We start from the raw sequence: 20,748 nt of genomic DNA on the forward strand, positions 1-20,748 counted from the left end.
TTTTCCCAAACTCAGGAATCAGGCAGTCCAGATAAAATCCAAATCAAGGGAAGAGCCCTGTGCCAGGGCCAAGAACCCGGGGGTTTTGGGGGGCTCTGGGTGTCCCCGTGCCCAAGGATGGGGACCTTGCTCAGGGGACCCCTGTGCCCGTAGGGATGCCCCGGCGTGCATCTTACAGCTGCTCCCTTTGCACAACGCCCCAAATCCCTGCGGAGAGGAGATGCCGAGTGTGTTCCAAAGTGGGAAGCGAAGGGGGGCTGCACCCATCCCGAGGGGGTGCCCGCGGTCCCCAGGGCAGGGTTACCCCACACCCAGCTCCCACGGCCAGCAGCGTCCCCGGGTGCCGATGGTGCCAGGCTGCTCCCGCGCGGGTCGGGTCAGCGTGGGCCCAGCCAAGGGCAGCTGCAGTGCCATTGTCCCCACGGGCGCCATTGTCCCCACGGGTGCCATTGTCCCGGCTCACGCCCAGGCTTTGTCCTCCCCGAACAATGGCCGGGGCAAAGCCACCCGCAGCCAGCACCCAGGATGGAGAGGGGGATGGCGGGACGAGCCTAGCCGCCATCCCTCCCAAAATCCAGGCCACCCCTTTGCAGCTGAAGGTCGCACACAGCAAGGGGCAGAACCCCCCCGCCGCGCTGCCCCCCGCCCCGACCTGGAGCTGCTTGCTGGGGTAAACAACGCAGGGTCACTCAGCCATCCCACAGCCGGCCGTGGCACGGGGACAGGATCTGGCTGGAGAGAAGTGTGGTCCCCATGGTGTCGTGTGCCCCCCGGAGCAGCCCTGGGCCGTGATGCCACAAGGATCCTGAGGTGTCCTGCCCTCGGCCCCCGTGTCCTAACGATGCTCTGGGCTGCGGGGTGGGAGGACAGGAGACCTGGGGACAGGAGTCCCGCATCCCCTGGGTGACCCCAGCCACTCTCCCACCTCCAACCCCTGCCAAGGGGCACCAGGGTTGTGGGGACCCCCGCGATAGCTTCATCTGCTTTTATCTCACCCCGATTGACCCCACGTCTCCTCCGCCCACCCCAAATTCCACGCCCACCCTGCTCTGGAAGACGAGGGCTCTGCACGGTCCTTGCCCCGCAGCAGGGCACGTCAGTGGTGGTTCCTTAGCTGGGGGTTCCTCCCTCCCCTCCCAGGCTGGGGGTGAGGGGGGGTTCCCCAGTCCGTTGCCAGCCGGTCCTGGCAGGGGGCGAGCCTCTCGGCCCCCCAGCTGTGGTCCTTAGAGCTGGGAGATGGTTTTTGTGGCTGGGAGGCAGAGGGAGGTAGCGAAGGTCCCCCGTCCTCTCCCAGGGCTCAGGCTGTCCCACCGCCGCCGCTCAGACCGGGTGGACAAACTGGTAGACGAGGCGCTGGGAGATGTCGGGTTTCCGGATGATGCCTTTCTTGTAATACTGCCGGATGGAGCGGCTCAGCTTGTCGTAGTTCATGGCCGGGCGGTTCTTCCGGATGCCCCACAGACGGGCCACTTGCGCCGAGTCCTCGATCTTGAAGATGCCTGCCAGGGGACCAGGGCATTGGGGGGGGGGGGGGGGTTACAGCCTCGCCATGCCCCCCATCGCCTGCTCCAGGGCCACCCACTCACCCACCCACCCACCTTTCTCCTTGTTGAGCCAGCGGATGAAGCGGCCGTAGTTGTGGGGTTTCAGCAGCAGCTCTTTGAGGAACTGCCAGAGGTGGATGGGTTGGCCGGCGCAGGACGAGTCCACCCCGCTGTCTGCCCAGCCGGCGTCACCTCCTGCAGCGGGACGGGATGGGTGAGATGGGGTGGGGGAGAGAGCCCTCGCCGCCTTGCACCGCCCTGGGGACCCGCACCAGCCCTCATCCGGGAAATCCTGTCCCGATGCCCGTGGGTCTCTGCAGACCCAGCCCAGGCACTGGGTCAGCCGGGGTTTCGTGGCTGTTCCCCCTTTGCCGCACCCCACAGACAGCCCGGGGGCTGCCCCGGGGCAGAGAGAGCGCGACGGCACGGATGCTGCTGCAGCACCGGCTCCACAGTGCTTAATTGCAATCAATCAGGGAGTGACCCCTCAAACAGCCCAGACCTGCCTGCAGCAGAAGCAAGGCCAGCGGGGCTGAGCCCGCGCAAAACTCACCGCAGTATCTCACATCTCCCGGGGCGGCTTTTTCCTTCATCCAGGCGGCTGGAAGAGAGGAGCGGGCGGTCACGGCGGCATGTCCCATCGCACGGCATCACCCACCCTCCCCTGCTCCCTCCCGGTCCCCGGCACCCACCGGACTTCCAGATGTCGAGGTGGGCGTGCAGGATGTCTCCGCAGGCGGGCGAGCGCTGGCAGAACTGCTCCTCGGACATGGCGCACAGGTCCTTTCCCGACAGCTCCTGGAAAGACTTCCCGATCTGCGGCAGGCGGTACTGGTGCTCCGTCCACAGGATCCACTTCTGCACGTTGCCGGGGCTCCACTCCGCGGGGTCTGGAGGTGCAGGGTGAGCGTGGCCAGCGGCAAAGCCCGGGCAAACTCAGCTCACCCCACAGCGGCCCCAGGAAACCGTCCCCTCCTGCCCCACTACAGCATCACCCGCTGGGGTGGGAGCACCCTGGTCCCCGGGGACAGGACCATCCCCTCATCACCTCCTTCGCTTCGGGGAGCCTCATCCAGGCTTTTGCAGCCCAGAACCACCCCGGTGACACCGAATGCTTTGAGGGAGCGGGTGGCAGAGCTCGCAGAAACCTAAGCGCATCCTGAGGCTGCTCGCATCCCGGCAGCGACGTCCCGAGGAGAGCACCCCAGTGATGTCCCGCGGCAGTGGTACCCCAGGGAATGGGGTCCTGGGCTGTCCCGCTCCCCTCGCACCCAACCCCAACCCCAGCTAGGGTCACATCAGCTGGCTCCAGGCTGTCCCCAACCCCACGCACTCCTCTGCCCGTTCCTGATGCCCCAGGGAAAACGGGAGAGGAAAAAGGATAACAAGTCGCCCTGCCTGCTCCTTGGTACCCCACGGCCCCCACCCAGAGGTGCATGAGGCTGTGAGGTGCCTCGATAACGGTGCCCCAGGAGGGGCCTAACCCCCAGCCGACGAGGACAGAGCGGCGTTTTGCTGGCGTCCCCAAACAACCCTGCCCCGGAGCGATGCCCGGGGAGCCAGGCAGCAGCCGCGCTCCCCCAAACCCTGGTTGCAAACCCCCCAGCCGCAGCGAGGCTTTGGCCCCCCCGCGCCGGCGCAGCCCTCCCCGGGGGCACCCACCTGCGGCGATGTTGAGGAGCTTGCAGGCCGTCTCGATGTCCTTCAGCACCTCGCCCACCACCATGCTCTGCATCTGCTCCAGCGAGTGCTCCTCCAGGTGCAGGCTGGCCTGCAGGTCCCCCTTGGCCCCCAGCCCCAAACCCTGGCTGTCGATGATGGGACATTGCTCCGGCTCCTTCTGCGCCTCCCCTCGCCCACCCTGGGCGCCGCTTTGGGACGGTTCCCCCATCCCCTTGGTGGCCCAGGAGACGTCCTCCGCGTAGAGCGTGTCGAAGTAGTGCAGGCAGAAAGCTGGCAGGGGCTGCTCGGGGGTGCCGGGGGGGCTGGGGGTCTCCGGGCAGCCCCAGCTCCGGCTGTCGGGGTCCCGTGGAGGGGGGAACAGGGCAGGGTCCGGCCGGACGAGGTGGCCGGGGGGCAAAGCGGTCAGCCCGGGGCTGGCACTGCCCATCCCTCTGCTCAGCGCCGGCTCCGAACCTGCCGGGAGAAGGAGAGAGGAGAGGCGGAGAGGTTCACCCCGGCACCGATTCCCGCCTTCCCGCCCAGCAGCCAGGCACAAAAGGAGGAACTAAGCCTGTTAGAGGGGAAAAAAAACCTCCAAAGAGCCCCACGGTGCCCTGCGAGCCCCCGGATGAACGCGGGGGTCAGCCATGGGGCTGGGGTGGGGGGGGCGCTGTCTGATTTTGGGTGGACCGGCCGCAGCAGTTGGCGGGGAGAAGGAGCCGGGGAGCGAGGCAGCCCCACCACCGTGGGCTTTTAGGGTCTTCTCCTGAACCGCAGCCCAGGTCGGCAGCCGTTCAGGCTCAGCCGGGGCCGGACGCCCTTCGGGAGGCAGCGGGATGCGCTGGAGGGGCTCCGAGGCGCCCGAGCAGGGCGGCCCGTGGGCATCAAGGGCTGCGGGGCGCCCGAACCCTGGGAAACCTCGGATGCGGGAAACATCACCCAGGGACGCGACGGCACCCAGACCCCGCTCTCCCGGGCCGGGAGACGAGCCCAGCACCCCAGCTCTCCGCTCTCGGCCGCTGTTGCCGACCCCTAGACAAGAACTTTCCTTTTGATCTCTTACAAGAAAAATGACCCAAAATCAACCCGTCCCCATCTGTCTCTGGTACGCGGGGAGTCCTGGAGAAGAGGATGAGCCTGCTGAATTTCCATGGCAACACCAGGGAACGGCTCCATCCCTGGAGAAACCTCCTTGAGAGCCTTCCTGAGGCTTTGGGATGAGAAAAATCCCTGCCAGGGGAGATGCTGGTGATGGGCACGGCCAAGCTCCTTGCCAGCCTCCGGCGTTGCTTTTCACAAGGAGAAAAAAAAATAAAATAACTCGCTCCAAATAGGTTATTTAAGAGCAAAAAAAAAAAGTTGGCAGCTTTTGCAACGCAGCCAGAAATAAAAAATGAGTGTGCAAAGCCTGAACCAAGCCCAAACCCCTCTACGGAAAGCGGGCAGCCCCCAAAGGGGAACGGGGGACAGCGGCCAGGGAGGGACGCGTGGCGCAGGCGGGACGCTAGCGGCCCAGCACCCGGCACGGCGCGTTACCGTCCCGGTAACCTCTCCAGCTTCGAGGATGCTTCACCACCCCAGAGCATCCCGGAGGCACTGGGGACGGGACCCCCAGCCCTTCCCCAGAAGCCCTGGAGCTGCGTGGCTGGAGCTGCCGCACGGTTCCACCTTGCCGGGCCCAGCTCTGCTCCCCGGGCGTTAATTAAACGTCGTTAATAGCCACACGCTGTGGCCCTGTTAATCGCGGCGGTACCGATGGGGAGCACCGGCTGCACCCCGCTCTCGGGGACGTTTAACACACTCACCGGGGATTTTAAAGCCTCAGAATGAAAAGTTGTGAGGCTTTGCGTCACCCACGCCATGAGGAAGCTCTGCCCATCGTTTCACCCTCAGAAAAGCCCAGAAAAACTTGGAAAAATGCACAGAGGAGCCGCGGTCGCCTGAACAGCACCCACGCCAGCCTGATGCCACGGGGACCTGGGGAGGGGGCGCGGGTTTGCGAGCTGGAGCTCGTGTGCCCGAGGGGTTTGGGGGCACTGCAGAGAGGAGGAGGAGGAGGGAGAAGGGGTGCCCGCGCCCCTGAGCCGCCCCCGTCGCCCAGTTTCCCCGAGAGATGGTGGCGGCTTCCAAACCTCTCCTTTCGCTCTGGATTAAAAGAAGAGCTTTAGCAGATCAGCCTCAAATCCAGCCTCACGCTGCTCCCGGCACAAAAGGGAAGCGGTAACAGCTTGCGTGGCTCCAGCCCGTTGCGCAGCGCCGGCTGTGGGGGCTTTCTAGGGGGGTGCCGGGGGTCTCGTCCCCAAGGCCTCCGGGATGCTCCGGGGTCGCGGAGCAACCTCGAAGCCGGAGACACAGAGGAGCGGGGCAGCGGAGCCGGCCCTGGGCACGTGGCGGGATGGATGGCCCCATCCTCAGCCCCATCCTCCCAGCCGGGACCAGAAGGACCCCGTCCCCTGGGCAGGCGGCCCCGAAAACCTGAGCGGTCACCCGCCGGCCGGTGCCGTGCTCCCAGGGCGGGGGCCTTTGTTTGACTTTCTCCCGCTCTGGCACGCAGGCGGCGGGGCTGGGTGGGGACCTGTTTGCTCTAAGAAACCGCTTCGGGTGGCTCTTTCCCTCTTCTCTCCCTTTTTTTCCTTTTCCCTGGAAAAGGAGAGCTGGAGGGGCAGCCCCGGGCGCACGGAGACGCTCGCCGGGAGCACTGACCCGCACGGCAACCCAAAAATCCTCCACGTGCCCTGCTCGAGCCGAACGGGGCTGCGCCGGTGACCGCGCCGGCTCCGGGAAACGCTCGCCAGCTCGCCCATGCTGCCAGCGGCGCGCGCAGCCCCGGACCTGTGGGCTTTGCACGGGGCTAGCCTGCAGCAGAGCCGCTCCGAGGCAGCATCCCGCTGCTCCGGAGAAGACGGGAAGCGATCGGGGAATTGGCTCTCGCAGCGCTTCAGCCAGCAGCCACCAAGAGACAGAAGCCCACCAGGTCCCCAGGGTTTCGCCCCCGGGGGCCAAGACGCGGTGGCGGGGGCTCAGCCGGCTCCGAGCGAGAGCGGTGCCGTCCCCGGGGTGCCAGGCGGAGCGGGGTGCTGCCTCAGGACCCCCACCCTCGCCCAGCCCTCCCTGCCCGCAGCCCCGTCACTGACAGGCAAGGCCACGGCGCAGAGCGGAGCCCCAACCGGGACGGAGCCGTCGAGTCCCACGGATGTTTCTCCACATCCCACAACAAAACTCGACCACCGGTGCCCTGGGGCACGGCCGGGAGGTGACTGCCACCCCCAAAATGATGAGTGACCCTGCCTCACTCCCTGCTGCTACCCGCGGGTACGGAGAGGACACCCCAGCCGGTTGGGATGGGCACGAGGAGCCCCCGCTCTCGCTGGCACGGCGAAGAGCCAAGCTGCCGGCGTGAGGGCTCGTTCCCCACACGGCGCGGAGCAGGGCGAGGAGGAAAAGGCAGCCCAGCCCTGAACATCTCAGACGGCAGCCGAGAAAAATGAACGCAGACATTCCCTTCGAGCAGAAAGCCCGGGGCAGTGAAGCTGTGACGTGGGGCCAGCTGCAAGCTCAGGGTTTTGGGTGGCGCTGGGTCACGGCTCAGCACCGCGGGGGTGCAGTGACTCAGCCCCGTGCGAAGGCCGGGGAAGCAGCGGTGCCATGGCCCGGGGGGGACGAGGATGGGGACAGGGACCTCCCGTGCCACCTCGAGCCCTCTCGCCAAACACAACCCACCATCGCCCAGGGTAGTGACACCCGCAGCAGCGACGGGGGAGAGCTGGGGTCAGCCCTTGCGAGCATGAAAAAAAGAAATAAAAAGTCCACCCAAGCAGCACCCTCAAACAATGGCTCTGTTAATTAAAATTAAACCTGCGGTTGGACAGGTTGTGCCGCGGCACGGCTCACGGAGCCCCGCGGGATCGGCTGCGGGAGGAGGCGCTGCCCGCGGCACCCAGGAAGCCTCCAAATTCCCGGGCACTTCCAGAAGCCGTTCCTGGGCAGCCGAGGCGTTGGGCCAGGCTCTGCGGTCACTCCAGCCCCCGGGCTGGGGATGGGGACAGCGCCGAGGACGTGCGGTGCTGGCTGGGGAGGAACCGGGGACGTGGGGGACCCCGAGCTGCCCCAGCCCGCCCCGAGCAGCCCCGTGGGCGGTGGGATTTGTCTTCAACCCATCCCCTCAGCTTCACCCAAGCTGGGACCCCGGGGGTGGGAGAGGATGGGGACCCCGCCATACCCTCTCTGCCCAAAAGCCCGTCTGGCACTGGGATTTGGGTGGATTTTCCCTGTTTTCTGCATCCCTTGCCCCTGCACCTCCCTGGGTTCAGCAGACACCGGCTCCTCCTTGCCGGCCGGCTTCCCCAGCCCGTGCCACCCCGCCAGCCTCGCCGTGCCACGTCCCTCCCAGCTGCCAAACCCTCCCCGCCTGTGCCACGCACCCCTTTTATCTCGGGGTGGAGGGATGAGGGATTGGCCAAAATCACCATTGGCAGCTGGAGCGGGGGCGTGGGACGGCGCTCGAGGGGCCAGGGACGTGACAGCGTGGGGGTCTCACTGCAGTGCCTTCGCGGTGACGGGGCTGGGGCCGGGGCAAGCCCCGTTGTACATACACACAGGAGGGATGCAGCCCATCCTGGGGGTCCTGGACCCTCAGTTTGCCCCCGCTGTCAGCCATCTCCACCACCTCCGAGGCATCCCGTTACCTGCGTGGGTGCTGGCACGGGGACCAGGCGTCCCTACGCCCCGGGTCAGGCTGCCCTCTCCATCGGCGCGGGGAGGGGACGCGGGCGGAACGCGCCGGTGGCCTGAGCAAAGCCTGGGTGCTCGGCGTCCCCCGGGTGAGCAGCAGAGCTTGGTGTTCCCCACGCGGGGCCAGGGAGCCCCTATTTATAGCAGCACCTTCCTCCCCCCCGCCAGCTCCGTGCCCCATGAGAAAGCCCCAATTGTGGGGGAATTGGCAGCCGAGCGGCGTTTGTGTTTCACTAACCGAGCAGAACCATAAAAATCAAACCGAGGGCCAATGTGCCTCTAGCGCCGGAAAAAAAAAATAATAAAAACACCCGGCAGAAACGCAGAGCAGCGCTGAGACGGTGCGGGTCCGGTAAAGGGGTTCAAAGGGCTTTACGGAGACACCTCTGCGCCGGCAGCTCCGCCACGGCCACTCGGGACCCAGGTTGCTTCGTGAAGGGCCCCAGTTGCTTCCCAGTCACACAGCGTCCCAAAACACATCGTCCCTCACCTCCCTCCGGGCACAGGGGCTGGCGGGACCCTCCCACGGCCGCTGCCGCTACTGGGTGGGCTTGGGAGGAGCCGGGTCCCACCCCACCCTCCTCGCGCGAGAGGGTTGTGAAGGCACAAAGTTGGCAAATCCCATTTTATTTTGGTTGACGCCGTCCTGAGAAGCGCCAGGAGCCTCACGCCGAGGGACAACCTCTCCCCGTTCAGCCCTAATGGCAGCTGGAGGGGCGAGGAGCCGCGGGATGGGATGCGCACATGGGACGGCACCGCGTCCGCCCCAAACCGGTGCCAAAGGGGCTGTGGGAGCCCCAGAAGGGAGGGAAGGTGGGTGCTGGCGGAGCAGCGGGCAGCAGGGGGTCGCGGCGGCGGCGTGGGGCTTACCTGGAGCGTGCGCGGGCTGCTCAGGAGCGGCATGGGTCCCGGCGTCGGGTGGGAAGAGCCGTCCCCGCTGCGCTCGGCACGGTGACCAGGATGGGCATGGCCCGAAGCGGGGTGACCCGGCACCGGTGGGGAGGGCGGCCAGCAGCACCCTGCCCGGCTTAACGCCGGCCCCGCCGCGAAAGGGCAGCTGGGTTGAGTTGCATCGGGTCTCAGCAGGCACCAGCGGGACGGGGACGGGGACGGGGCACCCTGAGCAGCTCCGAGGGTGACGGTGGGACGAAGCCAGCCGGCAGCCGTGCGGAGCTACGCGAGGGAGAAGCCGGCAGCCCAGCGGAGTGCAAGGTGCTCGGTCCTTTGCGCATTATATCCAATTCCTTCCTTATTTACCTGAACAAACAAGCTGGGTGCTTACCTCAGCTGGAGGTGTTTGAATAGCCCAGGTCGGCGTTAACCCTTCAGGGGTGCGTGGAGGTGCTGGGCTCAGACCCAAACGGGCCCTGGGCGGGGGGTAGGGCAAATCCAGGCACTGTGAACCCCTTCCCACCCCGACCTGGGCCACCCATCCAAGAGACGGGAACGCTGCGAGGGGTGAGACCGAAGGCTCCTGCTGGAGCTGGACCCTGCTGCACAGGGCGCTGTGGGATGCAGGAGAGGCCCTGGCCAGACCCTGCAGCACCATGTCGCTCCCCCAGCGTGGGCTGGGCCATTTTGGGGCCAGGAGCATCCCCGACTGTACCCCCGGAGCACCCCCAACTGGTACCCCAGGAGCGTCCCCAACCGACACTCGTGCAAGCTCAGCTGCGTGGGGCTGGCGATGGAGGCAACAGTGAAGGAGGATGCTCGGAGCCCGTCAGGGACAAACGGAGCCCCTCACGCCAGCCAAACCGTCCCTCGCAGCGGGGACACAGCTCCGGCTCCTCCCCGAGGGTCCGCGGTGCCGCTGCCTGCGGGGCAGGACGGGGCGCCCGGGGCACGGCAGGAACGTGCAGCGCTCCGGGCCCGGGTTGTCTTCACCGGTGTGAGCAGGAAAAAGCTGTTTTGACCTAGACAGATGCTGAGCTGGTATTTATTGTCTTCTTTTTTTTTTTTTAACAGGTGAAGAACGCAGGACAGTTCAGGCTGCTCTCCCACGCACGTAGCGCTGCCGAAACCAAATTCCCCCATGCCCTGAAAACCCACGTCAGACAAAACCCCGGCCACAAACACCCGTGGGCGCAACTCAGCCGGGACCCACGTCACCACGCGGCCGTTGTGCCCGGGCTTCGCATCCCCCACAGCCAGCATCCCTCGGCCGCCCTGAGCCCGGGGCCGGTGCGCGGCGGCGGCGCGGCACGGCCGATAAGCCGTCCGTCGGAACTGTTTGCCGGAAGGAGAAAAATCAAACCCCGTAGGAAGGCGACCCCCTCGTTACGTCTTCCCCGGCCCGCCCAGTGCCTTGGCAAAGGGCTTCGCTGCGCTATCGGCAGCGCCAGGAGTTTCTGCCTCCCTTTTGAAAGGCCTCAATGTTATCTTATCGGTGGGGAAAGCGTTCCCCCCGGAGTACGGCTGCTGCCGTCCGAGGGGAGCTTTTCACCCCTGTTTTGGTAAACACGGCCGGGCCCGTGAGACGTGGCAGCGAGTGGGGGGAGATGAGGGGTAGGGAGGACGCGGGGGGCGAGCGGCTGCAGTGGGGAAGCCGCCAGCCCCCGGCCGGGCTTTGCCATGGGGTACGGTGCACAGGGGTGCGACACAGCCAGGAGGGGGGGTCCCGACCACCCAGTGTCCCCCGGTTGCCGCTGGCTGACGGCAGCCACGGCCCAGCCCCTCGCGCTGCTCGGAGCATCACGATGCCGGGTCCCGACCAGAGCAGGAAGCCGGGAGCAGCGGGCACTGCGCTGGGGCTCTGCCCGGCTCGGGGGCTGGTGCACAGCACCCAAACCCGCTCCCGCATCTCGGTTCAGCATCCCCACACGGGAACTGGGAGCAGGAATGTCCCAGCGCAGCCGTGGAGCCGAGGCCGCAGACATCCGTGCACGGACATCTTCTCGTAGCATGGAAACACGGGTGTCTCAGCTGTGGGAACTCAAGACACGGAGTAAAACCCTGAGTAAACTCCGCGCTGCTGCGCCCGTGAGCCGCGCTGGGAAACCACCGCGGTCATCCCGCACCTCCCTGCAGCTCGGCGGCCGGGCTGCGGGCTCAGGGGGGAGTTTGCCGAGCAGCTTACGGTTTGCACGGGTAGCACGAGCTGGATTTGCACCTCCTCGCCGTGGCATCACCCACGGGTCTCCCTCATTCATTAGGTTTAATTACTGCTTGTTACCAGAGCAAACATCAAAACAGCGCAGGCGAAGGAGCCGGGAGCAAAGCGAGGAGGGCACGACTGGGGACACTGGGTGAGCGCAGGACGTCACCGGGCAGAGGGATGCGCCGGCATGGCCGGGTGCCCGCTCCCCGCTTGGGAGCATCCTGGACCCGGATCATCCCGGTCTGGCTGGGAACCTCGCGCCCAAAAAAGCTCTCCCTGCTCCTCTTATCGGTAGCACCGGAGATTTCGATAAGCAAAAGAGATTAAAGGGAAAAACATTTGCTTTGCTGTGCTGAGGGAGAGCTGGGCAGCATGACGCGGAGCTGAGAAAGCAGGCAAAAAAAAACAACCCAAAAGTGAGATCCCTGCTTTCCTCCGCAGAGCAGGTTGGGTGGCTGCAGCCGCGCGGCGTCACCGGCCGTGCCGCGCGCTCGCCTGGCCGCTGCCTTTCGCAATCGGCGCAGCTCTGCTTGCATATGCAAACCAGGAAAAGAAGAGGTTGCAACATCCCAGAACCAACAAAAGAGGGGAAATAAAGTCTGGCTTCTCTGCCCCGTGCGCGCGGTTTTCGATGCTTTTTTCCTTGTCCTCCCTGTCAACCCTTCGGCTCCGATTCCGGTGCCTTTCGCCACGGCTGAAACTTCAACGTTTGGGAACGCCGCCGGAGGGGAGGGATGGAGAAACCATTCGTGAATCAGCCTGGAAGAATCTCTCTGCCCACCTGCCTGCAGCTAATCTCTGGCTCCATCACAAGAATAATAGATAAGCAGCTGTATAAGATATAATAAAACTATTGAAGGCCCTTGATGTCACTGCAAAAACCACAGAGCCCATCGGGTCTGGTTTGTCCCCGCGCCAAGCGGCGTTTCCTGGTCCCCCGCTCCATCTCTCGCACGGCGTTTGGGGACAACAGTTGTCCCCCTGCAAAGTAAACCCACGAGCCTGGGCTCCTCGGAGAGGCCTCATCCTGCATCCCGCGCCTCTGTGATGTCCTAAGGCGACGCTCAGAGGGAATAATCCCGGCTCCCAGGCTGCGGGATGGGCTCTCTGAGGGTTTACTGCGATGCAAGGGGACTGGAAATGGTTGAAAAGCCTTTAACCCAGCCCTCCGCTCCGTCTCGCTCCGCAGGCACGAAGCCACGGGAGCCGCGTCCACAGCACTCAGCACCTCAGCCTGCACCAGCCCCAGATCTCGTGGGTGTTTTTGTCCCGAGACCCTCACCACGGCACTAGGCTGGCAGCGCGACAGGGAGGGGCGCCCCCAGGGTGCCCCCAAACCGAGCGCCCCTTGGGTTTCCACCTCGGGTCAGCACCGTCATCCCCCTCCCAGTACCCGCAGGGGCGCAGGGGGATGCTCCCAGTGCTGGGCTGAGACCAAGGCAGGAACCAGCCTTCCAGTTAACTGGGACAGCACCAGAATCCCCGCTGGGGACAAGGGGCAGCCCGAGGAGCCCAGGCCTGAAGCCATGGGTGCAGGAGCAAGGTCCCTTGCTCCGCTCCCGCCGCCTGTGATCTTAATTGCTCGTCAGCGGCTGTTTGCTAACAGCAACGCGTTTCCTCCCGGCCCGCGCCGAGAGGGCTGATCGCCCTTGCCCGAGCGTTATTTGGAGCTGACACGCGTACGGGAGGTCAGCACCTGGAGTGCTCCCTAGGAAGCATCCTGATGGCAGGAGCGAGGCAGGGAGGAGCGGGCAGAGGGGCCGGGAGCCGATGGGTCTCAGACCCACCTCACCCGCTGCCCACCAGCTCCTCTTTCCCCAAAAAGGGCAGCGGGCTCAGCGGAAAGTAGGAATACCGGCCACCTTTTCCATCCCAGCTCACGTCTGCTTTGCGGTCCCAACTGGGAGCCCACCCTTGGAGAGGTCCCCTTGCTTCCGCCCCGCTCACCGCTCGTCCTGCTCTCCGGGAAGACGCTCCGGGCGGTCTGGTTTGTGCAGATTTTTGGAGATGCTCTAGCAAGAGGTGTCGGTGCAGAGCAGCATCCTCCGGTCCCGGTTCCCACAGCCAGCGTGTCCACGTGGCATCCCCGTGCCGCCGAAGCAGAGCAAACATCAGGCAGCGCGATTTTGGCATCCAGGAGAGCTGCCGGTTGTGCTCCCCCACAATTCACCCCCAAAACCCCGCTGCAGAGGGGTGCGAACAGCCGCCACCGTGGGGAAAGGGGCACCCACTGGGACCGGGTGCTCCCAGCGCCCGGCCAAGCCCACCCACCCAAGCTGGGGATCGGCCAAGGGTTGCACTGCCCTCGGAGGGGACCTGGGAATGGGAAGAGGGCTTTTTCCAGCAGAGCGGCAAAGCTGGAGTTCACCAAAGGGCCAGGGAGAGAAATAACTGAGGGGTGTGCACAGAGAAGCTGGGACGCTTTTTATTTTCGCAGTGATCCTCCTCTGATCTACCAGGGCGCATCTTCTCGAGCTCCTGAGGTTGCTCCAAAGCAGAGACCAACCAAATCCCTTAAAATCCCTCCTCATCCCAGTCAAACCCACCCATTTCTGAGCAGCCCCAAGCAGGGCCGCTCCCCTTTACGGCTTCCCCATCTCCCAGCTGCTGCCATAAAGCCTCTTTACGGGGGACGCGTGTGTGCGCGAGGCAAACAGCCGCGCGTACGGCTGCGGCACCCGCCCGCCGGGCCCACCCTGATAAAAGAGCCGGGGATCCCAGCCTCAGGGATCCCTTCGCACCCCGCAGCCCCAGGAGGGGCCGAGGTTTGGCTCCGGGGTGCCACAGCCCCACTCTGTCCACCCGTGGGTGGCTGGGGAAGGAGAAACCAGCAGAGGATGGAGACACCGGGGCGATGCCAGCACGACCCCGAGCCCGGCACTGGGACCACCGCCTCCCCACCCAAACACGCCGTCCCGCTTCCCTGCCGGCTCCCAGCACCCTTCCCACATCACCGGTACCCCGCGGGGACTCTCCCACGCCAGGCGCAGCGCTGCCAGCGCAAACCCCGGGTGACGCAGGCTGGGAGGTCACGGGCCGCCCGGCCGGGCTGGGAGCAGCGGGATCCACCGGCGTGTTTGCTGTTCCCTGCTCAAAGCCCTGCTCTTTTCTTCCTCCAGTTACTTCAAACTCCCGCTTTTGTCTCCCGGGATTAAAAGCCTGGAAAGGGTTGCGGGTCGCCCGGCGGTGCCAGGAAGAGAGGGCTCAGGGCGGCGTGGGCACGCCCGGCTCGGTGGCAGGGCAAACCCTGGCAGAGGGAGGATGAGGAAAGGTCACAGCCCCCCCTGCACCGTCACCGGCAATTTGGGGTGCGGAGGGGGGTAAACCCACGTGCAGGGATGGCTCCTGCTCCGGGGTCTCCATGCACCAGTCCCACGGCTGTCGCATCAGCACGCAAACCCCAAATCCCAGCCAGGACGGAAGAAACCCCCCAGATAACCCACACCGGCCCCATACCCCCGTTTCCTCACCGTCACCCATCCATCCCACCTGCGCGGGGGGCGATGGGGTGACGGGGCCAGCACCCCCTCCCCACGCCGCGGGCCCGGGGCCGTTCGGTGCCGGCGGTTCCCAGGCGCACGCAGGCAGCCAGGTGAGACGGGCAGGGCCCCGTGCCAGCAGACGGGATGTTGTCTTTTCACACAGCACCGGCGCGGGGCCGAACGGCAGCGAAACCCTCAGCGGCTTGCTTTCCCACACTGGTTGCCATTAAGAAATGCAAATTCATTCTTCTCCTCCTGCCCGCTGCTTCTCCCCGCCTGCAAAACGATCCTCGGGCATAACGGCCCCCACGGAGCGACGGCCTCGCAGAGCGTGGGAGCTGCCGGGGCAGGGAAACGCGTCCCGGGTGGGAGCGGGCGGCACCAGCAGCTCCAACGCTCTGAAAGCCAAGGAGGGCCGGGGAGGCACGCAACGCCCCAGAGCGCAGGAGAGCCTCTGGGTTGCGGTTTTCCCTGCAGTCCTGCGCTACCCGTCCCGGGAGAACCCGCAGGAGGTTTTGCCCCAGGGAAGAAATTCCTAAAAACAACCCCAAAACCCCCACTCAGCCCTGTCGCAGCTCCAAGAGCTGGATGGGGAGGGGAAGGCACGGGGTGAGCAGGGACTACAGACACCCCCATCCCAGCGCTCTCGGGATCAGACAGCCCCAATCCCGCTGAGCCGGGTTTGCGGCTCCCACGGGAGCAGAGCGGGGAGGACCCCTCCGCGTCTCCCTCCAAGGGACGAGGCCGCTCGGCCTCCCGCAGCGTCGCAGGGAGCCGTGGGTCTGGGGCGAAGGCGCTGTGCTCCCGGTCCCCCCGGTGTCTCGCACACCAGCGGGGACGAGGAAAAACCCGCGGGGCTGGAGGAAGGCTGGGGATGAAGCCGGCGCTGAGCTGCCGCAGAGCGAGCGGTGACTCAGCGGTGAGTCACGCTGCTCCGAAGGAAACGTGTCCTTCCTGCGAGCATCGCCCGGGTCAGGCACCCACCTCAGCACGGAGCCAGGCTCGAGGAGGCAAAAAGGGGCGCAGGACCCCAAAGGAGGTCCTGTGCTTGGGGACAGGGCGTCACAGCAGCGCGTCTTGCCTCCGTGCCCTCCCCCGGCGCTGGGCTGGCCTCGGAGCCGGCAGGAATTCGCTCCTGGGGGGCAGTTCCTGGGCACCCTCGGCCTCGCCAGCCTCCCCGACACCACACGGAGCCTCAGCTCCCAGCGCCTGGCCTGGGGAGAACCAAACTGTGACGGATACTGGGAGAGGGCCAGGGGGGACGCAGAGCTCCCGGCACACACCAACGCCCCGGCGGAGACAGGGAGCATTCCTCAGTGGCATCCCTGGTTTCGCAGGACAGGACATTAAAGCAGAAAGCGACTAACACTCTGCAAGAGAGCAGGAGCCCCGGCACGGGACGTGACCCAAAACGGCTCTGCTTTCCCCTAGAAGGGCTGCCCCGGCCCCAAGCCCAGCTTGCCCCATCCCAGCGCTGGCTCGGGGCACCGGCAGAGTGAGGACATCGCTTCTCTCCTCAGCGGTGGATTTTGAGGGCAGCAAAATGTTTGTTCTGTCAACACGTGCCTAATCCCCAACCAAAAGCCGATGAAAAAAGCCATCGGGGGGGGAAGGATGGGAATAAGCTGCCCTTTGAAACAAAGCCCTGACGGTGACAGCCGCAGCCCCAAAGGGGGGGGACGGCATCTCCGGGGCGTGTGGTGCTGTGCAGCTGGAGAGCCGAGGGGAACGGGCTCCCTCGGCCAGCGCTGCGGTCTCTGCGGCCCCAGCACCCTGCAACGGGGCTGGGAAGGGGGAACGGCTCTCCAGCTCCGGCCTGGCCCTGCCAAAAATCAACGCAACCTTCTCAAACCCAGGCAGGAGCCCCAGCGCCACGGAGGAGCTGCAAGAAACATCCTTGCTCTGAAAGGATTGCCCAGTGTCAGCAGCAAATCAAGGTTTCCATGCATCCACGATGCAAACCTTCCCTCTGCAACGCCTGGGACATCCCTGTCCCACGTCCCCGCTGACCCGGCGCTCGGCTGCGACGCCCTGAGCCTGTCCCCAACAGGCTCACCTGAGGCTTGGCGTATTCAGGTGACCCATAAAGCTTTTTTTCCTGATGGGATGAAATAAAATTTTGCCATGGCATGCTTCATTTTCCAGCCCAGCCCAGCCTGGCCACCGAGCCCGGCCAGCACTGGCCACAAGACCCAGCCCCTGCAGGGACAGGCTCCCAGCACTCAATGGCATCGGCCCCGCACCCTTCACCTGCAAAAAAAAAAAAAAAAAAAAAAAGTACATTTAGCAGTTCCATTTGTTTGCTCTTTAAATAATTGTTTCCTTATCGCTATTTATTTAGATCCCTTTAAAATTCTGACAAACCTGCTTCTCAGGCACCGTCACCCGCTTCCTCCCACCCGCTGCCCGCGGGCGAGGCAGAGCGGCCAGCCTGCACGGCACGGCTCGTCCCGGGAGGGTCCCCCGCTCGGGGACGTATCTACGGAGCGTCGACCCCTGCTCGCCTCCTCCTTCCCGAGGTGGAGGAACCGGATGCCCCAAAGCCATGGTTCGGGGAGCTCGTCTTCTTCGCCACATCCCACCACGGACCGGCAGCGGAGGGAGAGGCTCCGGGGCCGCAGCTGAGTCCTGCCAGGCTCAGGGAGCAGCGGGGGGACACCAGCAAGGGGGTCGGGAAGGAAGGTGACAGGACACACGTGCTGCCCACCACGGAGAGGTCTCAGAGTGGCTGCACCAGGCTTTTGCTGGGGGTGGAGGGAGCGAGGATGAGCCCGGCGCTGCCCAAACCCCCTTTATCCCCCCCTCCCCTTGCTGCCTGCGGTGCCCCGGGGTGGGTGAAGCGCTGGGCACTTGCCCAGGTAGCCACAAAGGCCACGGCAGCCGCCGGCCACGGTTGCCCAGCGCTCAAAGTCCAGCCCAACACTGCTCTCGGCTCCTGCCAGCACCCAGAGCTGCTGGGGCGAAGAGGGGGTGGGTTTAGGCGTCCCACGAGCAGGGATGGGACGTCCCCACAGCCTTGCTGGGACCCTCTGACCCTCTCCACGGTCGAACTGGGGAGTGCCGGCCCAGGGGCATCGCTCGCTGTCACCTACAAAAGGGGTTCGACGTCCCACCGCGCTGAGCTGGGGCGTGACGGGCTCGTCCCCGGGGTCCCGTCCAACACCACCCTGGGGTTTCGGGCTTCGCTGCCGCCGGTTGACGTCACGGCCCAGCCTGCAGCTGTCAGAACTAATTGAGGAAACCCAGCCACGGCAAACAACGAGGAGGGAAAGCAGGGCAGATTAGATAAGGAGGAATGCGAGGTCCTCGCTGGATTTTCCCCCCGGACGGCAAGCCTCGCCCGCTCTTTCGGGCGCAGACCCCGCCCGGCCCAGGCTGCTCCTCAGCAGCAGCGCAAGGAGCTCAGACCCAGGAGAGGCTGAAACCCCTCTTTCAGCAAAGCTGCCCTGCAGAAAAGGGTCTGGCATACCCCATACTCGAGGTTTGGATGTCCCACTTACAGGACATCTCCACCTTTAGGGCATCCCACCCCTGCGGAGGTCCTGCCAGCGCTGTCCCTGCCCAGCACACGCTCCTGCCCGCCTGGGCAGCATCACCCCAGCCCCGCGGTGGCGGTGATGGGCCAGGTGACACTGTGCCACCTCACTGCTTAGTGCAACCAGCACGGGCCACGCACCCATGCACCCAGCAAAGCCAGCCTGGCACTGTGCTCGGTGCAGGACAGCAGCCACTTTGGAGATGCACGGGGACACAGCTTACGCCCGGCCGGCCACTGTCCCCAGCAGGTCCCCAAACCTGGAAAAGCCACATCCAGCAGCTCTGGAGGGTTTTGCAGATGAGGAACAACCTCAGCTCCCTCTGCTGGCATCTGCTTCAGGCCAGGCCCTTCCCCAGCGAACCCTGGTTATAAATAACATTTCCAAGAGCCTTCCCCAGGACACGGTGCCAGGCGCCCAGCCCAAAGCCGGGAAGACGCTCCCCAGATCCTGCCACACGCCGCGGGACACAGAGCCCATCGGTCCAACCTGCTCGGGGTATTTATCCCTGTCTTGAAGATGAGGAAACCACTTGGCGAGGGTCAGCAGAGCTGGGGACAGCAGAGATGAGCTGCAGCCGCGCTGCGTGCCCGTGCAGAGCTGGGGAGCAAAGACAAGACACCACGAGCTCGCTTTTTGGTATTAGAGGCTGGTGGGACAGCGGTGGGACAGAGCTGGCTGGGGCCTCAGCACCTCCCGCCTCAGCCTCTCCTAAAACACACGGCAAGCGCTGACCTCGCTCGAGCAGAGCCGGGTACCAGCCCAACCTCCCGGCCAGGTGTCTGTGAGGTAAAACACCCTCAGCCATCACCACCTCACGGGCAACGCACGCCACTGCCCGTGCTTTAGCGGGGCGAAGGGGAAAGGGAACAGGCACGATGCTCGGCCCAGGGCGGCCGCGCTCCAGAGCAGCAGCTGGGAAGCGGGAGCCTTGTTTTTAAGTCAATAAAAGGAGATCGCTATGGAGACAGCGCAGCAGCCAGCGGCTCCGCAAGACATCTTATATGGCCTTCCCCACCCACGCACCTGCTCTCCTCTCAGCCATCCCAATTCGGGGTTTGCTTGGAGTTTATGGACACTTTGACCGCGTTTGCAACAGCTGCCTGCAAGAGACTGGTGGCTCTGGAGAGTTTTACTCTCTGGTGGTGCAGGAGGTGCATCAGCATCACTCACGCGTTCCTGCGGGCACGCAGCTCTCCCGGGAGCGTGCTCGCCTGAACCAGCGCTTGGAGTCAGCCACGTAAGCTGGCACAGGGCTGAGCCCCGCCAGCACGCAGGAAAGCCCTTGAGAAGGTTTTTACCCTTCTTAGTAGAGATCCTTAAAGAATTCCCACGAACAGGAGATCCAGCACAGCCCCAGAGGTGAAGAGCTGGTACTTGACTGCTGGAAAAAACACAGCACTGGGTGAAGGAGAGCAGTCACGTCCTATCTCCAGCCTCAGGCTTGCTCAAACACCCTCAGCTTGAACGGGAGTACACCTCAGCTGGGAGAAGAGCCCAAGCGGACCACGGGAGCCACCGGGAAGCCGGTTAGAGAACTGGTTTTGTGCGGAAGGTGTTCAAACATACAGCGCTGACCGGCAGGAGCCAGGACCGCTGCCCCCGGGAAACTCTTGAGCGAGCTTCCTCTGCCTGGAGGACAGCCTGTTCAGTCAACCCCCCCACCCCGGTTCCAGCAGCACCTTTTTCCCAATACCGTGGCAGAAGATGAAGCCACGATTCCTACGGTGTCACCAACTGGCAGCACAGCCCAGCTGCCTCACAGGATGCTGCAAGATGCACACATAAATAGGTGAAAAATGTACTTTTTCTCCTCCTTCTAAAGTCTTAAGTTATTGTGAATCCACTTCCGCAGGGCAGACATAATCAAAACAAGGGAATTCTACAAGTGAGGCAGCTTTTAAGCCAGCCCTGCTCCACGCTGCCCGCAGAGCTGAGCCCACAGCGTGCGACGGGGCAAACAAGGCTGGTCCTTACCTGCGCGTGCCATCTGCTTCCTCGCTTGGTCTGCGCCGTGTGCTTTTACTGCTCAGCTGTTTTATGAATGGGGTAGGAAACGTTTGAGATTAGATTTCCTGAAATAATTGCTGTTTAACCGGCTGTTTTCCGACTAACACGCAGGTGGAGCGCCCCAACGACAGATTACAGGTTACAGAAAGCTTGCAGAGAAAGCCTGTACTGAAAGTTATTCCTGACCCTGTGTACACACGCACAGATCCCACTCTCCTTCCCCACGGACGCCCTCACGGCATCGCCTTCACCAGCACGGCCCAGTTTCCCAGTTGGCCGGTTATCATTTCACCGCGCATCCCCAGAGGATTTGCGGAGAAGGAAGGGCAGAGGGAGGAAGAGGTGAAGGGAGCGCAAATCCCTCCCGTAGCATCTTGCTGTACACTGCACGCTTTGTGCTGCATGATTTGGTGGACATAGCAGATAGGAGGGGGAAGAAAAAAAAAAAAGTATCATGAAAATCTCCCCTTTTCTTCCCTGCTGCCATTACAGGTGCTGCTCCCGGAAGGCAGGGCGCTCGCCCGAGCTCCCGTGTGCAGCACGAGGACACACGGCGATGCCGTGGAGGTTTTGGAGCACGTCCTGCGCTCTGTGGTCAGTGGGGCACGCAGAGCACCCTAGAATCAGCGAATCATTTAGGTCGGAAGAAACCTTTAAGGTCAAGTCCAAGCGTAAACCTAACACCA

The 20,748-nt window shown here is 64.4% G+C and overlaps 1 protein-coding gene across 2 annotated transcripts; it reads right to left on the minus strand.

Moving 5' to 3' along the window:
- Positions 1–1,119: 1,119 nt before the first annotated feature.
- On the minus strand, positions 1,120–3,654 carry SPDEF (SAM pointed domain containing ETS transcription factor). 2 transcript variants are annotated; one of them, XM_086765744.1, is made up of 5 exons: positions 3,207–3,654; positions 2,237–2,434; positions 2,098–2,145; positions 1,599–1,739; positions 1,120–1,499 (listed from the first exon to the last, which is right to left on the minus strand). In XM_086765744.1, the coding sequence occupies exons 1-5, from the start codon at positions 3,652–3,654 to the stop codon at positions 1,321–1,323; spliced, it is 1,014 nt and encodes a 337-aa protein (XP_086621870.1). In that variant the 3' UTR covers positions 1,120–1,320. The 2 variants fall into 2 exon arrangements, with proteins under 2 accessions (XP_086621870.1, XP_086621869.1); XM_086765743.1 differs by having other exon boundaries at positions 1,599–1,736; positions 2,089–2,145.
- Between the last annotated feature and the right edge of the window lie 17,094 nt (positions 3,655–20,748).

The sequence above is a fragment of the Chlamydotis macqueenii genome, chromosome 23, assembly GCF_036417535.1.
Source record: "Chlamydotis macqueenii isolate bChlMac1 chromosome 23, bChlMac1.mat, whole genome shotgun sequence".
In the NCBI taxonomy this organism is placed as follows: domain Eukaryota; kingdom Metazoa; phylum Chordata; class Aves; order Otidiformes; family Otididae; genus Chlamydotis; species Chlamydotis macqueenii.

Excerpts from the sequence above, each read along its gene's own strand:
- SPDEF (XM_086765743.1), bottom strand. The coding sequence starts at position 3,654 with ATGGGCAGTGCCAGCCCCGGGCTGACCGCTTTGCCCCCCGGCCACCTC. Across the intron at positions 2,146-2,236 it reads CCTCGACATCTGGAAGTCCG|CCGCCTGGATGAAGGAAAAA; the intron begins GTGGGTGCCGGG and ends CCTCTCTTCCAG. Across the intron at positions 1,737-2,088 it reads GAGATACTGCGGTGAGTTTT|GTGACGCCGGCTGGGCAGAC; the intron begins GCGCGGGCTCAG and ends CCGCTGCAGGAG.